We start from the raw sequence: 18,848 nt of genomic DNA on the forward strand, positions 1-18,848 counted from the left end.
ATTTACCGTATTTTTCGTTTTATAAGACGCACCCCAAATTTAGAAAGTAAAAGGGGTCTGTCTTATACTCTGTTGGTGTCTTACCAGAGGGGGATGCCACCGGTGGAGCGGGGACACAGGAGGCAGGGACGGTGCTGGAGTAGGACAATGCTGCAGGTGCTGCGTGGTCTGCCCTGGCTGTCGGGTCTGTCCTAAGTGTGTCCCATTCCCAGATGCTCTGGCAGCGGTGCGGGCTTCAAAGAAATGACGCCCAGAGGTGGCGCATGCGCAGATTGAGCTCAAAGGCAAGCTGAGATCTCATCTGCACACGTGCCACCTCCAGGTGCCATTTTCCTTAAGTCCGCTGCTGGGACATCAATGATCCAGAGGCGGCGCATGCGCAGATGAGATCTTGAGCCGAGAGCTCCATCTGCGCAAGCACCGACTCCGGGCGCCATTTCTTTGAAGCCCACACTGTTGACAGAGCATCTGGAACACGCCGCACTACCCTGCTCCACACAGCCAGCACGGGCCCCAGCTGCCAGCACAGCTCCTATTCTCCACCTCCTGGAAAGCTACATTCAGATTGTAAGACGCACCCCTCATTTCTCTGACGCCTCATTGGGGGACACAGGCCCTTGGGTGTTATGCTGCCTATCCATAGGAGGACACTAAGTAGATGCAAAAGCATAGCTCCTCCTCTGCAGTATACACCCCCTGGCCGGGCCAGGCAAGCCCAGTTTTAGCTTAGTGTTTGTAGGAGGCACTTCATTTCAAGGTTTGTTATTTTTTGAGGGCGACGGTTTCCTTTTGGGACCGATCTCCCACTACCATCAACGGGCGAGAACGTGAAGTGTTGCCTACACGTACCCCCTCCCGCGACGCTGGATTCTGGACGACGGGTTCCACAGACACCGATTTTCCAAAGCCCAGGGTAGAGGCCTGTGCCCTATAGCCCAATCCTCAGCCCCTCTCTGCAGGCTCTGAGTTGAATATGACACCGACACAGCAAGCTGACTCTGCTATTTTCACTGCCTGGAAAGCAGTGTTTTAAGGTGAGATCCCCCCTGACTGGTTTCCCAGACAAAGGGAGAAAAGACGCTGCAGGGAAGGCCCCCAGGACATTTACAGTATTTATTATGTGCAGGAGGAGAGCCCCAAGGATCCTGCACACACAGTGTTAACTTTCTCTAGCTTGCTGGCTGGAGGAGGGGGAAGTTCTGCTGTTTGCAGAAAGTCTTGCAGATAATTTCCCGTGGCAGGGGGAGGGCCCAGGGCTCAGGGACTCACACTGTTTATTATCTGCTCTGTTTATTTGCTCTAGCAAAAAGCCGGCTGATAACCACTGGTGACAAGCTGTGTGCTGACTGTAGGGAGAGGGAGGAAAACTCAGAAGCTCCCTTCCCACTGTTTTTTTTTTTCTTTATCGTTCCTATGGGAGACCCAGACATTGGGTGTATAGCTTCTGCCTCCGGAGGACACACAAAGTACTACACTCAAAAGTGTAGCTCCTCCCTCTGAGCTTATACACCCCCTGGAGAACCAGATCTAGCCAGTTTATCGCTTTGTGTTCAGGAGGCGCCTAAAAGGACAAAGAGTGTGTTCTTTAACCACTCCAGTTTTCAGGCCGCTGTGACCAAGCCTAGGGCCTGTCCTGACAAACGCTTCCCAAAGCGTGGTTCTGATGACCGGTTTCCATTTCCACCTGAGGTGGTCAAGGAGTGGGCTCATTCACCATAGGTAGACCCCCCGGTGTCTAGACTCTCAGCCCGGACCGTTGTATCAGTGGCTGATGGCACCTCTCTTAAGGATTCCACTGACCGCCAGGTCGACCTTCTGGCCAAATCTGTATATGAGGCGGCAGGGGCCTCGTTCTCCCCAACTTTTGCAGCAGTGTGGGCTCTCAAAGCCATCTCTGCTTCTCTAGAGGAGATGCATTCCCTCGCCAGGGAATCTATGCCCGAAATGGTTACCTTAACTTCCCAAGCTTCAGCTTTTTCATCCTATGCCATGTCTGCCATGCTGGAAGCTTCTCACCGCACTGCGGTGGCTTCGGCTAATTCCCTTGCTATCCGCAGGATCCTGTGGCTTCGAGAGTGGAAGGCAGATGCCTCCTCAAAGAAGTTCCTTGCTGGACTCCCTTTTGCTGGGTCCAGGCTGTTCGGTGAACAGCTGGATGAAATTATTAAGGAAGCTACTGGCGGGAAGAGTACTTCCATGCCACAAACCAAAACCAGTCCTGGATCTTGACGGCTTCTGGTATCCCCCCTGAAGTCATCTCCACTATGACTCGGGCCCGTAAGTCTTCCTCTGCCAAGATCTATCACAGGACTTGGAAGATTTTCCTGTCCTGTTGTCGCTCTTCCGGGCATTCTCCTTGGCCTTTTTCCTTGCCGACCCTTCTGTCTTTTCTACAGTCCGGTCTGCAACTTGGACTGCCCCTCAACTCTCTGAAGGGACAAGTCTCAGCTTTGTCAGTTCTGTTCCAGCGGCGTATTGCCCGGCTGGCTCAGGTCCGCACCTTCATGCGAGGTGCGTCTCACATCATCCCGCCTTACCGGCGGCCCTTGGATCCCTGGGACCTCAATTTGTTTCTCACGGTTTTGCAGAAACCCCCCTTTGAGCCTCTTAGGGAGGTTTCTTTGTTTCGTCTTTCACAGAAGGTGGTCTTTCTAGTGGCCATAACTTCCCTCAGGAGAGTCTCTGATTTGGCTGCGCTCTCTTCGGAGTCACCTTTTTTGGTTTTTCATCAAGACAAGATGGTTCTCCGTCCGACTCCGGACTTTCTCCCTAAGGTGGTTTCTCCTTTCCACCTTAACCAGGACATTACTTTACCTTCCTTTTGTCCGGCTCCTGTTCATCGCTTTGAAAAAGCGTTGCATACTCTGGATCTGGTGCGGGCGCTCCGGATCTATGTGTCTCGCACCGCTGCTCTTAGGCGGTGCACCTCTCTTTTTGTGCTAACCACAGGTCGGCGTAAGGGCCTCTCTGCTTCTAAGCCGACCTTAGCCCGTTGGATTAGGTCAACCATTTCGGATGCCTACCAGTGTTCTCAAGTGCCTCTCTCGCCGGGAATCAAGGCACACTCGACCAGAGCTGTCGGTGCCTCTTGGGCTTTCAGGCACCAGGCTACGGCTCAGCAAGTCTGTCAGGCTGCCACTTGGACTAGCCTGCATACCTTTTCAAAGCACTACCAAGTGCATGCTCATGCTTCGGCAGATGCGAGCTTGGGCAGACGCATCCTTCAGGCGGCTGTCGCCCACTTGTGAAGTTAGGCTCCGCCTACTTCTCAGTTTTTCTGTTTATTCCCACCCATGGACTGCTTTGAGACGTCCCAATGTCTGGGTCTCCCATAGGAACGATAAAGAAAAAGAGAATTTTGTTTACTTACCGTAAATTCTTTTTCTTATAGTTCCGTATTGGGAGACCCAGCACCCTCCCTGTTGCCTGTTGGCAGTTTCTTGTTCCGCGTGTTATCACCGGCTGTTGTCGTAGACAGAGTCTCCGGTTGTTCCGGTTCTTGCTCTGTTTTTACTTGTGGGTGGCTATTCTCCTTCAGCTTTTGCACTAAACTGGCTAGATCTGGTTCTTCAGGGGGTGTATAAGCTCAGAGGGAGGAGCTACACTTTTGAGTGTAGTACTTTGTGTGTCCTCCGGAGGCAGAAGCTATACACCCAATGTCTGGGTCTCCCAATACGGAACTATAAGAAAAAGAGTTTACGGTAAGTAAACAAAATTCTTTTTTTTTACTAACCACAGCAGGAGGGGGCACACTGACTCATCTTCCCACTCTTTTAGCGCTAAGCCCCCCCCCCCTGCGGCCGCGATAAGCCCCGCCCCATCAGGAAAGCGTGCAAAGATCTTCATAGAGCTTAATCCTTCCTGAGGACAGGGCCATCGCCTGATTCTGGTGAGGTGCTTGCTTCAATTGTAGCTCTGCTGAGCATTGCTCCCCCTCCTGGCATACTCCTATTAGGAACATGCAGAAATCTAAGGGCACTAAGAGTACTAAGGCCCACATAGTCTATTATTCAGCCTGCACTGCCTGCCACTCTGAGCTACCACGTAAACACACCTCTTCTCTCTGTGAGTCCTGTGCCCCTATAGCCCCCCCCCCCCTGCCACCACCGCCGCAACCAGCAGCCCAGAGCCTAGGGCTCCCAGCCCACCGGAATGAGCACAGTTTCTGTCCCAATCCATGGAAAAACTGTCACAGAACCTGGTTCTGGCTATGCAATGTCGTCCTCCACACCCTTCTGGGTCCTTGGACGGAACGCAGCCTGAGGATACCCCTATGGAGGATCCTTCTGAGGTAATCCGGGCACATGCTTCACCGGTTGCAGGGATCAGGAAAAGAGCACACGGCCGGGTGTCTCCAGCTGGCTCTCCCTCGGGAGCACACAGGGCAGGCTCTCCCACACGCTCCATGGCTTCTGAAGAGCTGGAGGAGGGAGAATGCTGTTTGTACCAGGAAGATTCCTTGGTTTCAGCCTCCCCAGATGATCAAACTGCAGTAGACTCCCTTATAGCAGCAATCAACCAAACTCTGCATGTGGAGGATCCCCCATCCACTACCACTGACCATGCGGTCTCCTTTAAGAGGGCAAGGAAACCCCAAAAGGTTTTCGCTGATCACCTAGAGTTTCAGGATATCCTCACAAAGCGAAGGGAGAAGCCTGACAGGCGCTTCGGTAACCGAAAATTCATGGAGTCCCGGTACCCTTAAGCCTCACCTGCCCCTAAGGGCTGGGCCGATCTGCCCTCGGTCGCCCCCCCGGTCTCCCGCCTTACCACAAAGACGCTCCTGTCTTTACCCGATGGTTCTTCCATCAAGGACCCGACAGACAGACAGGTGGAGCACCTCACCCGCTCTGCTTTTGAGGCTGCGGGTTTCTCCCTCTCGCCCTCCTTTGCCTCTGTGCAAAGGCTATCTCGGTCTGGGCAGACTCCCTTAACACTTCACTTGAGGAATCCCAGTTCACTCATACCTTCACAGAGGTAACAGCTCAAATTGCCGCTGCGGCGGAGTACCTTATCCAGGCCTCCATGGACGCTGCTACCTGTGCAGCGTTTGCCGCCTCAAATACCATAGCCATCCGTAGAGCTCTCTGGCTCCGACAATGGCGAGCGGATTCTGCCTCCAAGAAGTCTCTCACGGGCCTTCCCTTTTTTCCAGACCGATTGTTTGGCGAACGTCTGGACAAGCTCATTTCTGACGCCACGGGAGGAAAGAGTACCTCCCTCCCCCAGCTGAAGTCCAGGACGTCCTTCACCAGACGTCCACAGTCCTCGTTCCGCTCCTTTCGGAACTCATTTGGTTGGTCGACATCCCGTTCTGTCCACGCCACCAGCCGCGGACTACGCAGGGACCGACCTTCTCAGCTCTCCTCGAAACCCACTTCGTCATGGCAGACTAGACCGAAACAGTCCAGGACTAGGGAGACTCGGCCACGACGTTTTCCCCCCTCATGACTCCTTCGGCGCCCCGGAAAACACACTCATGGTAGGAGGTCGACTGCGGCTCTTTCAACACATCTGGGCTGCCGCCTCAGACGACAAATGGGTGCGAGACCTTGTGTCTTCCGGTTACCACATAGAATTTCGGACCCGACCCCCGAGTCGGTTCTTTCTCTCAAACCCCCCAAAGACTCGAAAACGACGCAAAGCTTTTTTCTCAGCAATCCACTCGCTCCAAACAGCAGGAGTGATAATACCTGTCCCAGACGACGAGAAGTTCGGGGGGTTTTATTCCAACCTCTTTGTGGTCCCCAAAAGGGATGGGTCAGTTCGACCTTTGCTCAACTGCACCTCCGCCCACTGCAGCTAGCCCTTCTAGCGGCCTGGGACAAGAGCCCCTTCTCCCTGGACAGACATCTTCACCTGACGCCTTCAGTCAGGTACGCCCTCCGCTGGTGGCTTCGGTCCTCATCCCTATCAAAGGGGAGATCTTTTCTCCCAGTGAACTGGCTGGTCCTGACCACGGACGCCAGCCTCCTAGGCTGGGGAGCAGTGTACCGGCACCACACTGCTCAAGGACGTTAGACGCCCCAGGAGTCTTTCCTTCCCATCCTGGAACTCTGCGCGATCTTCCTCGCGCTCAGAGCGTTTTGCCCTCTGCTAGCGGGTCGTCAGATTCGAGTCCAATCGGACAATGCGACAGCTGTAGCCTATATCAATCGGCAGGGGGGCACCCGCAGCAAAGCGGCTTATCTCGAGGCCCACAAGATCTTCAGCTGGGCCGAATCGACGGGATCAGTGATATGAGACCTAATGGCCTCAAGGTTGAATGCAAAGGTACCCGCGTTCATAGCCAGGTCACGCGACCCGCAGTCCATCGGCGCGGATGCTCTAGTCTGCTCCTGGCACCACTTCCGCCTGCCTTACATATTTCCACCTCTACCCCTGCTGCTGCGGGTAATCAGGAAGATCAAGGCAGAGGGGGTCCCGGTGATACTGATAGCACCGGACTGGCCCAGGCGCGCCTGGTACGCCGAATTAGTACAAATGCTCACAGACTCACCGTGGCGCCTTCCAGACATCCCAGACTTGCTGACCCAAGGGCCCATTTCCCAACAGAACTCCAGAGCCTTGAAGCTGACGGCATGGCCATTGAGACCTGGGTATTAACAAGAGCGGTATTCTCCCCTGCGGTTATTGCCACCATGATCAGCGCCCGAAAGCCGGCCTTCATCCCGTACTTGCCACCGTACGTGGAAAATCTTCCTTTCCTGGTGCAGGGAAACTAACGTCCAGCCTATGCCTCTGGCCATCCCCAGAATTCTCGACTTTCTACAGTCTGGCTTGCAAGCGGGGTTGGCTCTCAGTTCCCTTAAAGGGCAGGTCTCAGCGCTCTCAGTCTTCTACCAATGCCGCCTGGCTCAAAAACCGCAAGTCAAGACCTTCCTCCAGGGCGTTTCCCATCTAGTTCCCCCGTACAAACGGCCGCTGGAACCATGGGACCTCAACCTCGTTCTGGACGGTCTCCAGAGGTCTCCCTTTGAACCCCTCAAGGAATCCTCCCTTGCTCTTCTGTCCTGGAAGGTAACATTCTTAGTGACAATTACGTCCATCAGACGGGTTTCGGAGCTGGCAGCACTCTCCTGCCGCGAGCCTTTTCTGATCTTTCACCAGGACAAGGTGGTTCTGCGCCCCCTTCCGTATTTTCTTCCAAAGGTTTTTACCCTGTTTCATTTGAACGAGGACATTGTCCTGCCTTCCTTTTGTCCACACCCAGTTCATAGGGTGGAAAGGTCTCTGCATTCGTTAGACCTCGTCAGAGCTCTCAGATATTACATATCCAGGACAGCCCCCTTTAGGAAAACTGACTCTTTGTTCGTCATTCCTGAGGGGCCTAAGAAGAGACAGGCAGCTTCAAAGGCGACGCTGGCTCGCTGGATTCGCTCTGCGATCCAGGAAGTCTACCGCCTGCAACTCAAGCCCATTCCTAGTGGGCTGCGGGCTCATTCCACGCGAGCAGTTGGCGCTTCGTGGGCCATTCGGCATCAGGCTTCAGTGGAACAGGTGTGTAAGGCTGCGACCTGGTCTAGCCTACATACGTTTTCAAAGCATTACAGAGTCCATACCCAGGTTTCAACTGCGGCAAATCTGGGTAGGACAATTCTGCAAACTGCAGTAGAGCACCTCTCTCAGTAGGCGCTCCAGGCTGTCTGGGACTGGTTCCTAGTCCTTGGGTTGTGTTGTCTTCTTTTCTGTTTCCCACCCATGGACTGCGTTAGGACGTCCCATGGTCCTGTGTCCCCCAATGAGGCGTCAGAGAAAAACGTATTTTTGTGTACTCACCGTAAAATCGTTTTCTCTTAGCCATCATTGGTGGACACAGCACCCACCCTGTTGCCCTATTGGGCCTTGGTTCTCTCAGTACCTTATTTGGTTATGACTTTTTTTTTTTCTCATGTTCCTCTGTTGAGAAGTTTTTACTGGTTTTTTCTCCTACTGCTTGTGTACTAAAACTGAGCTTGCCTGGCCCCGGCCAGGGGGTGTATACTGCAGAGGAGGAGCTATGCTTTTGCATCTCCTTAGTGTCCTTCTATGGATAGGCAGCATAACACCCATGGTCCTGTGTCCCCCAATGATGGCTAAGAGAAAATGATTTTACGGTGAGTACACAAAAATCCGTTTTTTCTTCCCAAATTTTTGGGAGGAAAAGTGCGTCTTCTAATCTGAAAAATACGGTATATAAAAGTAAAAATTTGCCCCAGCGGTGTCCTTCTCCTTTTAGTAGAACAATAAATTCTGGTTTAACCCCTTCACGACCTTGGACGGATCTATCCGTCATAGATCGTGTCCCGTTAAGCCCCGCCCCCTGCCGCGGGCAGGCGGCGTGGATCGGCACACATATCAGCTGTTTTCAACAGCTGACATGTGTGCCTGCTAGCCGCGGGTGGAATCGCTTCCACCCGCGGCCATTAACCCCTTAAATCTTGCTGCCAAAGTCTGGCAGCAAGATTTAAATGCGCGCGGCCATGTTTGTTACTTACCGCCGCCCCCACCGGAAGTCACGTGTGTTATCACGTGACTATCGGTGGTTGCCATCGTAGCACAGGGTCATGTGATGACGCCTGCTGCTATGATCTTTCACTTTCATTTTCCCTCGGCCGAGAGCAGAGGGAAAACCAAAGTGAGTGAATCTGCTGATTACAGCGGTATTGCTGTGATCAGCAGATAGCGATCAGCGATCGGATTGCTGATTGCTATAGCCCCCTAGGGGGACTAGTAAAATAAAAAAAAAAGTAAAAAAAAAAGTTTTAAAAAATAAAAAAAAAAACAAAAAACCTAAAAGTTCAAATCACCCCCCTTTCCCCCCCATTGAAAATTAAAGGGTTAAAAAATAAATAAATATACACATATTTGGTATCGCCGCGTTCAGAAATGCCCGATCTATCAAAATATAAAATCAATTATTCTGATTGGTAAACGGCGTAGTGGCAAAAAAATTCCAAACGCCAAAATTACGTTTTTTGGTCGCCGCAAGTTTTGCGCAAAATGCAATAACAGGCGATCAAAACGTAGCATCTGCGCAAAAATGGTACCATTATAAACGTCAGCTCGAGACGCAAAAAATAAGCCATCACTGAGCCATAGATCCCAAAAAATAAGAACTCTACGTGTTTCGGAAAATGGCGCAAAACGTGCGCCACTTTTATTGGACAAACTTGTGAATTTTTTTTAACCCCTTAGATACAAGTAAACCTATACATGTTTGGTGTCTACAAACTCGCACCGACCTGAGGCATCACACCCAGACATCAGTTTTACCATATAGTGAACACCGTGAATAAAATATCCCAAAAACTATTGTGCCATCACACTTTTTTTGCAATTTTTCCGCACTTGGAATTTTTTTGCCGTTTTCCAGTACACTATATGGTAAAACTTATGATTTCATTTAAAAGTACAACTCGTCCCGCAAAAAACAAGCCCTCATATGGCAAGATTGACGGAATAATAAAAAAGTTACGGCTCTTGGAAGAAAAGGAGCAAAAAACAAAAACGCAAAAACGGAAAGTGCCCGGGGGCTGAAGGGGTTAATGAATTCACTCCACTGGGATTTCTCTTGTTACTCTTAAGGTGGCTTTACACACTGCAACATCGCAAACAACATCGCTGTAACGTCACCGGTTTTGTGACGTTACAGCGACCTCCCCAGCGACATTGCAGTGTGTGAAACACATCAGCGACCTGGCCCCTGCTGTGAAGTTGCTGATCGCTACAAATCGTTCAGGACCATTCTTAGGTCCTTTGTTTCCCGCTGTGCAGCATGATCGCTAGAAAGTCTCAGTGTGTAAAGGGGACTTTACAGCGACTTCCCTTTCAAATAGCAGCTTTACAACGTCCCCAACAACCAGCTAGGTCGCTCTGCAGGTCCGGATCGCTGTTGCGTCGTTGGCCTGGTTTGCCTGTTTGACAGCTCACCAGAGACTTTGTAGCGACCCTGGCCAGGTTGGGATCGCTGGTGGGATCGCTAGAAAGTTTCAGTGTGTAAACCCAGCTTTAGGCACAGATATGTGTAGATAAGTTTTTTTTTTTACCTCCACGTTTCTTCCTGACCTGCAGCCGATTCTGGGTCCCTCACTCACGATCACTTAATAAGATGCTGTGCGGTGCACTGCTCAGCCGGCAAAAAGAGAGAAGTGCTGGGATCCTGCATGACTGTGCACCCAGCGGTGTACGGGCTCCATGGAGGGTCAGTACTCTTCTATGTACAGGCTTATGGACTTTCCATGGTGCCCATGTGTCATGCAGGGGCCCAGCACTTCTGCCTGCTCAGCAGTTAACCGTGGGGGAGGGGTTCTTTTTTGAGTGGCCGATTGGGGGTCTGAGGATGTGCTGCACATTAGGAAGGGGCTAGAGATAAGTAAACAAAAAAAAACAATAATAGGGAGACTTTAAAGTGTTTTATTGCAACAAAGCCACAAATATATGGAGGGGAGGAGTGAGCAGGGGCAATACATTACTTTGAAGGTTGGGTGTCTAAATGATGCAAATGGCTGCTGCAGCTTCTCCGGTGATGTCTATTGATCAGTCTGATTCTCCTCAGTTGTAGATCTGCTGTATTCGGTGTACCAGCATTTCCCGTGTAGTCTGGATCTGGACGTGTTGCTCGCTCACTGCTGCTGGGAGTATATGGTTCAGTGGAACAAAGACCCTGAGGTGAACGCTCGTCTCATCTGCGCGAAGTCCAGAGTTAAAGGGGTTATCCGGGCATATACGGTATTCATCACTCATCTGCAGGATAAGTCATCAATAACAGATCAGTGGGGTCTGACACCTGGTACCACCAACGATCAGCTGTGTTTTTTCCGTTTTTTTTGGGGGTTTTTTTGCGCCTGCTGAGTGTACTGTTCTTTTCGTTTTTATAAGATGTATCCCAAATTTAGAGGGAAAAAAAGCTAGGGGAAAAATATGGGGTCCGTTTTATTCTCCGGTGCTGTCTTAGCGGAGGGGAGGGCGGCAGCGGTGATGCAGTGGGTTCACATGAGGCAGGGGCGGTAATGGAGTACGGTGATGGAGCATGTATCCCAGATGCTCGCTGTGGGCACTGTGAGGCAGGAGGAGCATCCAGAAACTGTTGACGGTGCGGGCTTCAAAGACATGGCGCCCGGAGTCGGTGCGTGCACAGATGGAGCTCTTGGCTCAATAACAAGCCGAGATCTCATCTGCACACGTGCCAGCTCCAGGCGCCATTAAGTCTGCTGCAGGGAATCAATGGGCAGGAGACGGTGCATGCTCAGATGAGATCTTGAGCCAAGAGCTCCATCTGCATACCCACCGACTCCAGGCGCCATTATTTGAAGCCCGCACCGCTGACATTTTCAGAAAGGCCCCTGCCTCCCAGCCTGCCATCCACAATAAGCCTGCAGTGTCTCCCCTGCCTCCTGTGGCCCCCTTCTCCACCACCCCCTGGTAAGCTGCATTCGGATTATAAGACGCACCCCTCATTTTCCTCCCAAATTTTTGGAAGGAAAAGTTCATCTAATAATCCGAAAAATACGGTGATCACTTTGAACTTTAATTTTTGAGAACTTGATGGACCTCTGATTTTTTTTTCATCCTATGTAATAATGAGTGCAGCTCCATTTAAATTGTTTACATCCGGCCAGAGCAAAAAACCCCATCTGATGGAGGGCGACAGATGTGAGACCCCACCGATCCGCTATTGATGACTTATCCTGAAGGCGGGTCTTTAATACTGTGTGCCCGGACAACTCCTGTAATATGTTCTTTTGCTGGAAGATGCCGAGTGTATATTGTGTGTATGTGAGATGAGCGTGCGCTCACCAGACTTCTGCTCCGTCCTTACAGGAAGCGCATTTTTTGGTCCGATCCGTGGATCATCTAAAGAACATTAGTAATGCTCACGTACAGTTCGGTAAGTGGACTAGAAAGTCATCCATCAGTCTCTAAAGGAGTGTGAAAGTGTTAGATTGATCACGATAGGTGATAGATGTCTGATTGGATAGGACGCCCACCCATCCTGTGCCCCCCATATGACTGGAGCAGTGGTCGCAGGCATGACCACCTCTGCTATTGTGCATGGAACGGTGGCCATACTGTTCACACTATGGACATCGAGCCCCTTGTTATCAGGAATCGTGGGTATTTCTCACCCAATCATACATTTATCCGCAGGTCTGAACCGTGTTATATTTTGCCCCTCTGGTGGGTATATACTATTGTCACATTCTTATATTTTAGGCCTCTCCCTGATGATGTGGAACACCTTTATTATTAAGCGCTTCTCAGCCGCTGCATATCTCATGGATAAGGTGAGCAAAAAAACAGGTGGGCACATCTATTGTAGGTGAGTATCCCCCCATTGTACCGGTCCATATAAATGGACTCGTTGCTTGTAAGTCTATTCATAATCCCATATCTGATCCTGATGTGTGGCTCCTGATGGGAACAAGAAGCACAGCTAATGCTACTGTAATTTATTGTCCCCGGGTCACACGTAGTTGTATTACTAGACATGATCTATAGCTGACCCTGATTACTTCTCGGTCTCTAGACAGTGGAGCAGCCCCATCTCGATTCTGTTAGTATCACACTTGTGCGTCTAATTTTTATTATGTTAATTTCTTTTTCGCTCCTAATTGGGAGACCCAGACAATTGGGTGTATAGCTATTGCCTCTGGAGGCCACACAAAGTATTACACTTAAAAGTGTAAGGCCCCTCCCCTTCTGGCTATACACCCCCAGTGGGATCACTGGCTCACCAGTTTTGTGCTTTGTGCGAAGGAGGCAACACATCCACGCATAGCTCCACTTTTTAGTCAGCAGCAGCTGCTGACTATGTCGGATGGAAGAAAAGAGGGCCCATACTAAGGGCTCCCAGCATGCTCCCTTCTCACCCCACTGTATGTCGGAGGTGTTTGTAAGGTTGAGGTACCCATTGCGGGTACGGCGGCAGGAGCCCACATGCTGATTCCTTCCCCATCCCTTTTTACAGGGCTCTGGGTGAAGTGGGATTTACCGGTCTCCAGGCACTGAGACCGTGCTCCATCTACAGCCCCTGGAGAAGATGCTGGATGGAGCGGAGTACATCAGGGACATGGCCCTGCTTCCTCAAGGTACTCTGTGTCCCCGTGCATTTGGCGCTCACACCGCAGCATGCTGGGTGTTGTAGTGCGCCGGGGGACATCAGCGCTGCGGCGCCTGTGCCATGGCCTCATTCAGCTTCGCTGAAGCAGGCTCACTTATGGGAATTGGTCGCGCCGGCCGCTGGGACTGCGGCGCGGCTGGCACTTGTAGTGCGCCGGGGACTTCAGCGCGGCCTGCGCTTTTACGGCGGCCGCGCTGATAACTAGAGTCCCCGGCTTTTGCGGCCTGCTTCCGTTCGTTCCCGCCCCCAGACCTGCCAGTCAGGAGAGGGGCGGGACGCTGGCCACTTCTAGGAATCGGTCGCGCCGGCCGCTGGGACTGCGGCGCGGCTGGCACTTGTGGTGCGCCGGGGACTTCAGCGCGGCCCGCGCTTTTACGGCGGCCGCGCTGATAACTAGAGTCCCCGGCTTTTGCGGCCTGCTTCCGTTCGTTCCCGCCCCCAGACCTGCCAGTCAGGAGAGGGGCGGGACGCTGGCCACTTCTAGGAATCGGTCGCGCCGGCCGCTGGGACTGCGGCGCGGCTGGCACTTGTGGTGCGCCGGGGACTTCAGCGCGGCCCGCGCTTTTACGGCGGCCGCGCTGTTAACTCGAGTCCCCGGCTTCTGGGCCTAGTCTCCCTTCGTTACCGCCCACAGCCCTGACAGTCAGGGTAGGGGCGTGACGCTGCATAGCACAGCAGCGCTGAGAGCTGGAGTATGTTTTGCATACTCCACCCCTCTCACTGTGTGCACTGTGAATCCGGATTCCCGCACTTTCTCAGGCACGCCCACGGCTTCCTTCTCTACAAGGACGCCGGCAGCCATTAGTGTCAGTTTCTGTACGATACAGAGACAAGTGTGGAAGACCCTGGCATTCTGATAGTCACACAATCGCTGCAACAGGCGTTAAGCAGCACCTGTGGTGCTAACCCCACTAGTGCAGAAGTGCACTTATAGATATGCTTGTACTATATACATTGCACTGTTTGGTCGCACGTTGTATATACCCTCCTGGATTATGCGGAGGAGTTATCAGCATATTCTCTGTGTAAAACAAAGGTGCAGAACCACATGTTTTTCTATACAGCTGGTACAGCATGTACGGCTATACGGCCGGCAGGTTACATAGACTCCCATTGTATGCACTAATGGCCAGGGGATGAGGACGGTGTCTGCAGTATTTACTGACAGTTTTTCTGAGACTATGGCTATGATACTAGAAGCCTAGCAGTCCGGACATGTCTCTCACAATATGGGCACTGTTGAATCATTGATCCATGGCCCCCCTCAGTGTGAACAACTAACAGCTCCGGGAATGTCACACGCATCCCAGAGTCACGGCTCTGCACGGACGTCAGTCCCAGACAGCCTAAGCGGGAAGGACTCGCTGTGTAATGAGGCGGAAGTAGCGGCTCAGGATTCTGATCCTGAGACCGCTCTCAATCTGGATACACCTGATCGTGACGCCATAGTAAATAATCTTATAGCGTCCATCTATAGAATGTGGGTTATTTCTCACAGCTCCTCCAGTGGAGGAGTCAGCTCTCCAGGCTTGTAGCTAGATCCATAGTTGCAGTGGGAGATGGAACTGCTGTTGGCTCCGGCATTCTCTCCCTTGGGGCACTCCAAGCTATTTCAGCTTGTCTTACACAGATTGACACGGTTACACGTACATCTGTGCCGCAGGTGGCATCCTTAACCTCTCAAATGTCTGCATTTGTTTCTTACGCGATTCAGGTTGTCCTGGACTCTGCGAACCGTGCGGCGGTAGCCTCCGCTACTCCGTGTTTTTAAGCAGAGCCTGGTCTGCTCGTTAAGTGAATGGAAGGCAGATTCTGCTTCCAAAAAAGGTTGCCTAACCAGTTGCCTTTTTCTGCTGACCGACTGTTTGGTGAATGTAACCATTAAACAGTCCAGGGGTAAGGATTCATCCTTTCCTCAGCCCGGACACAACAAACCCCAACAGAGCAAGAGGCAGTCGGGGTTTTCGGCCTTTTCGAGGCTCGGGCAGGTCCCATTTTTCCTCGTCCAATGTGGACTCAAAAGGATCAGAGGAGCTCAGATTCTTAGCGGGCTCAGTCACGCCCAAAAAAGCGACAGTCTGAAAACCCGCTTCCAAGGCGGCTTCCTCATGACTTGCGGCCTCGGTCGGTAGCAGGCTCTCCCGCCTTGGCGATATTTAGCTGCCATAGGTCAATGACCATTGAGTGTGAGACATTCTGTCTCACGGGTACAGGATAGAGCTCACTTCTCGTCCTCCAACTCGATTCTTCAGAATTTCTCCACCTCCCGGCCGAGCCGCTGCTCTTCTGCAAACAGGGTGCACTCTATAGGCAGAAAGAGTGATGACCCCCGTTCCTCTTCAGGAACAAGGTCACGGTTTTTACCCCAAATTCTTTGCGGTACCTATAACAACGGGCCGTTCCGTCCCGTTCTGGATCTAAAAATGCTCAGCAAGCTCGTGGACACCAGGCGGTTCCGGATGGAATCCCTCCGCCATGTCATCGCCTCAAGGTCCCAAGGATATTTCCTAGCATCATTAGACATCAAGGATGCTTATCCACACGTGCCGATTGATCCAGAGCACTAGCGTTTCTACGCTTCGTTATAGGAGACGAACACCTTCTGTTCGTAGCTCTACCTTCCGGCTAGCGACAGTCCCACTGGTCTTCGCCAAGGTCAGGGCAGCAGTAGTCACAGTCCTGCACTCTCAGGGTCACTCTGTGATCCCGTATTTAGACGATCTACTTGTCAAGGCACTCTCTTAGGAAACATGCCAACACTGCCCGAACGTTGCGCTGGAGACTCTCTAAAGTTTTGGGTGGATCATCAACTTTTTAAAGTCAGATCCGACCCCGACCCTATCGATAACATATCTAGGCATAGAGTTTCTTACTCTCTCAGCGATAGTGAAGCTTCCGCTAGACAAACAGCATTCACTACGGGCTGCAAGCTCTTCTTTAAGAACCAGTCGCACACATTGAGACGCCTCATGCACTTCCTACGTAAGATGGTAGCAATGGAGGCAGTTCCTTTCGCGCAGTTTTACTGCGTCCACTACAATGGGACATTCTCCGCCAATGGGACGAGGAGTCGACGTCCCTCAACAGAGTCGTCGTTCTTTCTCAGGCGGCCAAGGAATCTCTACGGTGGTGGCTTCTTCCCACCTCTTGGTCAAAAAGAAGGTCCTTCCTATCCCCATCCTGGGCGATAGTTACGACAGACGCGAGTCTATCAGGGTGGGGAGCAGTTTTTCTCCACTACAGCGCTCAGGGTACGTGGACTCAGCAAGAGTCCACCCTTCAGATCAATGTTCTTGAACACAGAGCAGTGTATCTTGCCCTACAAACCTTCCAACAGCGGTTGGAAAGCAAGCATATCCGACTTCAGTCGGACAGCTCCACAGCGGTGGCATACATCAACCACCAAGGAAGAACGCGCAACCGGCAAGCCTTCCAGGAAGTCCGGCAGGTTCTGATGTGGGTGGAAGACACGGCATCCACCATATCCACAATTCACATCCCAAGTGTGGAAACTAGGAAGCTGACTTCCTAAGTCGCTGAGGTGTGGCCGAAAGAGTATGGTCTCCTCACCCGGACGGGTTTCAGGAGATCTGGCGCCGCTGACAGAGGCCGGACGTCGATCTAATGGCGTCACGGCACAACAACAATGTGACAGCTTCATGGCACGGTTTCACAATCATCGAGCTCTGGCGGCAAACGCCTTAGTTCAGCATTGGTCGCAGTTCCAGCTACCTTAGGTGCCACCTCTGGCATTGTTGCCCAGAGTACTGCGCTAGATCAAGACCGACTGCGGCCGCGCCATCCTCGTCGCTACAGATTGGCCGAGGATGTTGTGGTACTCGGTTCTGTGGTGCCTCACGGTAGGCTAACCGGGGGCACTACCAGACCAATCAGACTGGCTGTCTCAAGGGCCATTCTTCCATTTGAATTCTACGGCCCTCAACCGGATGGTGTGGCATTGAGTCCTGGAACCTAGTGTCGTCAGGATTACCTCAGGACGTGGTTGCCACCATGAGACAGGCTAGCATACCAACGTCCGCCAAGATTGACCACAGGACGTGGAAGATATTCTTATCTCGGTGCTCGGCGCAGGGTGTTTCTCCCTGGCCGGTTGCATCGTCTATGTTTCCTTCCTTCCTGCAATCTAGGTAGGAAAATGGGTTGTCGCTCAGTTCCCTTTAGGGACAAGTCTCAGCGCTATCTGTATTTTTTCAGAAACGACGACTTCCTCAGGTACGCACGTTCCTACGGGGAGTTTGTCTTCTCAGCACTCCGTACAAGCGGCCGTTAGAGCCCTGAGATCTGAACAAGGTTCTAATTGCTCTCCAGATGCCGCCTTTCGAGCCTTTGAAGGATGTCTCCCTTCCCGCTTTTCACGGGAAGTGGCCTTCTAGTAACGGTCTCGTCTCTTAGGAGAGTTTCCGAGCTAGCAACGCTCTCATACAAACTCCCTTCCTGGTCCTTCACCAGGACAGGGTAGTTCTGCGTCCGGTTCCGGAATTTCTCCCTAAGGTGGTATCCCACTTTCATATCAATCAGGATATCACCTCACCTTCTTTGTGTCCTCGTCCAGTCCATCAATTTCAGAAAGATTTGCATCTGTTGGTTCTGGTGAGAGCACTCAGGTTCTACTTCCCGCATGGCGCTCCTGCGCCACCCGGATGCACTCTTTGTCCTTGTCGCTGGTCGGCGTAAACAGTCGCAAGCTTCCAAATCCACCCTTGCTCGGGGGATCGAGGAACCAATTCTTGAAACCTACAGTTCTACTGGGCTTCTGGTTCTCTCAAGGCCGAAGGCCCATTCTACCAGAGCCGTGGGTGCATCCTGGACATTACGGCACCAGGCTACGGCTCAGCAGGTGTGTCAGGCACCTACCTGATTGGGTCTGCATACTTTTACCAAGCATTTTCAGGTGCATACCTACGCTTCGGCAGACGCCAGCCTAGGTAGATAAGTCCTTCAGGCGGCAATTGCCCACCTGTAGGAAAGGGCTGTTTGACGGCCCTATCACGAGGTATTCTTTTACCCACCCAGGGACTGCTTTTGGACGTCCCAATTGTCTGGGTCTCCCAATTAGGAGCGAAAAAGAAGAAGGGAATTTTGTTTACTTACCGTAAATTCCTTTTCTTCTAGCTCCAATTGGGAGACCCAGCACCCGCCCTGTTTTCTCTGGGTTTTTCTGTTTTTTCGGGTACACATGTTGTTCATGTGGTATGGTTCAGTTCTCCGATGTTTCCTCGGATTGAATTGGTCTTTAAACCAGTTATTGGCTTTCCTCCTTCTTGCTTTGGCACTAAAACTGGTGAGCCAGTGATCCCACTGGGGGTGTATAGCCAGAAGGGGAGGGGCCTTACACTTTTAAGTGTAATACTTTGTGTGGCCTCCAGAGGCAATAGCTATACACCCAATTGTCTGGGTCTCCCAATTGGAGCTAGAAGAAAAGGAATTTACGGTAAGTAAACAAAATTCCCTTCTTTTACAACAAAAAACGTCACTGTGGCCCTGATCCATTCCCACTTTGATTACTGTAATTCTCTATTAATTGGTCTCCCCCTCACTGGACTTTCATCTCTTCTCTCCGGTCCATCCTTAATGGAGCCGCCAGGGTCACCTATCTGGCTGACCGTTACTCGGGCGCTTCCGCTCTGTGCCAGTCGTTGCACTGGCTGCCCATACATTATAGGATCCAATTTAAATTGCTTGTTCTTACCCACAAATCTCTTCAGAACATGGCACCCACCAACAT

General features: G+C 51.8%; 1 protein-coding gene across 2 annotated transcripts in view; it reads left to right on the forward strand.

Annotated features, from left to right (window-relative positions):
- The window catches only part of RAB3GAP2 (RAB3 GTPase activating non-catalytic protein subunit 2), a 172,326-nt gene that overhangs the window by 134,103 nt on the left and 19,375 nt on the right, over positions 1 to 18,848 (forward strand). For both annotated transcript variants that reach the window (XM_075339111.1, XM_075339112.1), the window contains exons 26-28: positions 10,538 to 10,650; positions 11,803 to 11,869; positions 12,196 to 12,266. In XM_075339111.1, coding sequence (XP_075195226.1) covers positions 10,538 to 10,650; positions 11,803 to 11,869; positions 12,196 to 12,266 — 251 coding nt within the window. The remainder of the gene's footprint in view (positions 1 to 10,537; positions 10,651 to 11,802; positions 11,870 to 12,195; positions 12,267 to 18,848) is intronic.

The sequence above is a fragment of the Anomaloglossus baeobatrachus genome, chromosome 3, assembly GCF_048569485.1.
Source record: "Anomaloglossus baeobatrachus isolate aAnoBae1 chromosome 3, aAnoBae1.hap1, whole genome shotgun sequence".
In the NCBI taxonomy this organism is placed as follows: domain Eukaryota; kingdom Metazoa; phylum Chordata; class Amphibia; order Anura; family Aromobatidae; genus Anomaloglossus; species Anomaloglossus baeobatrachus.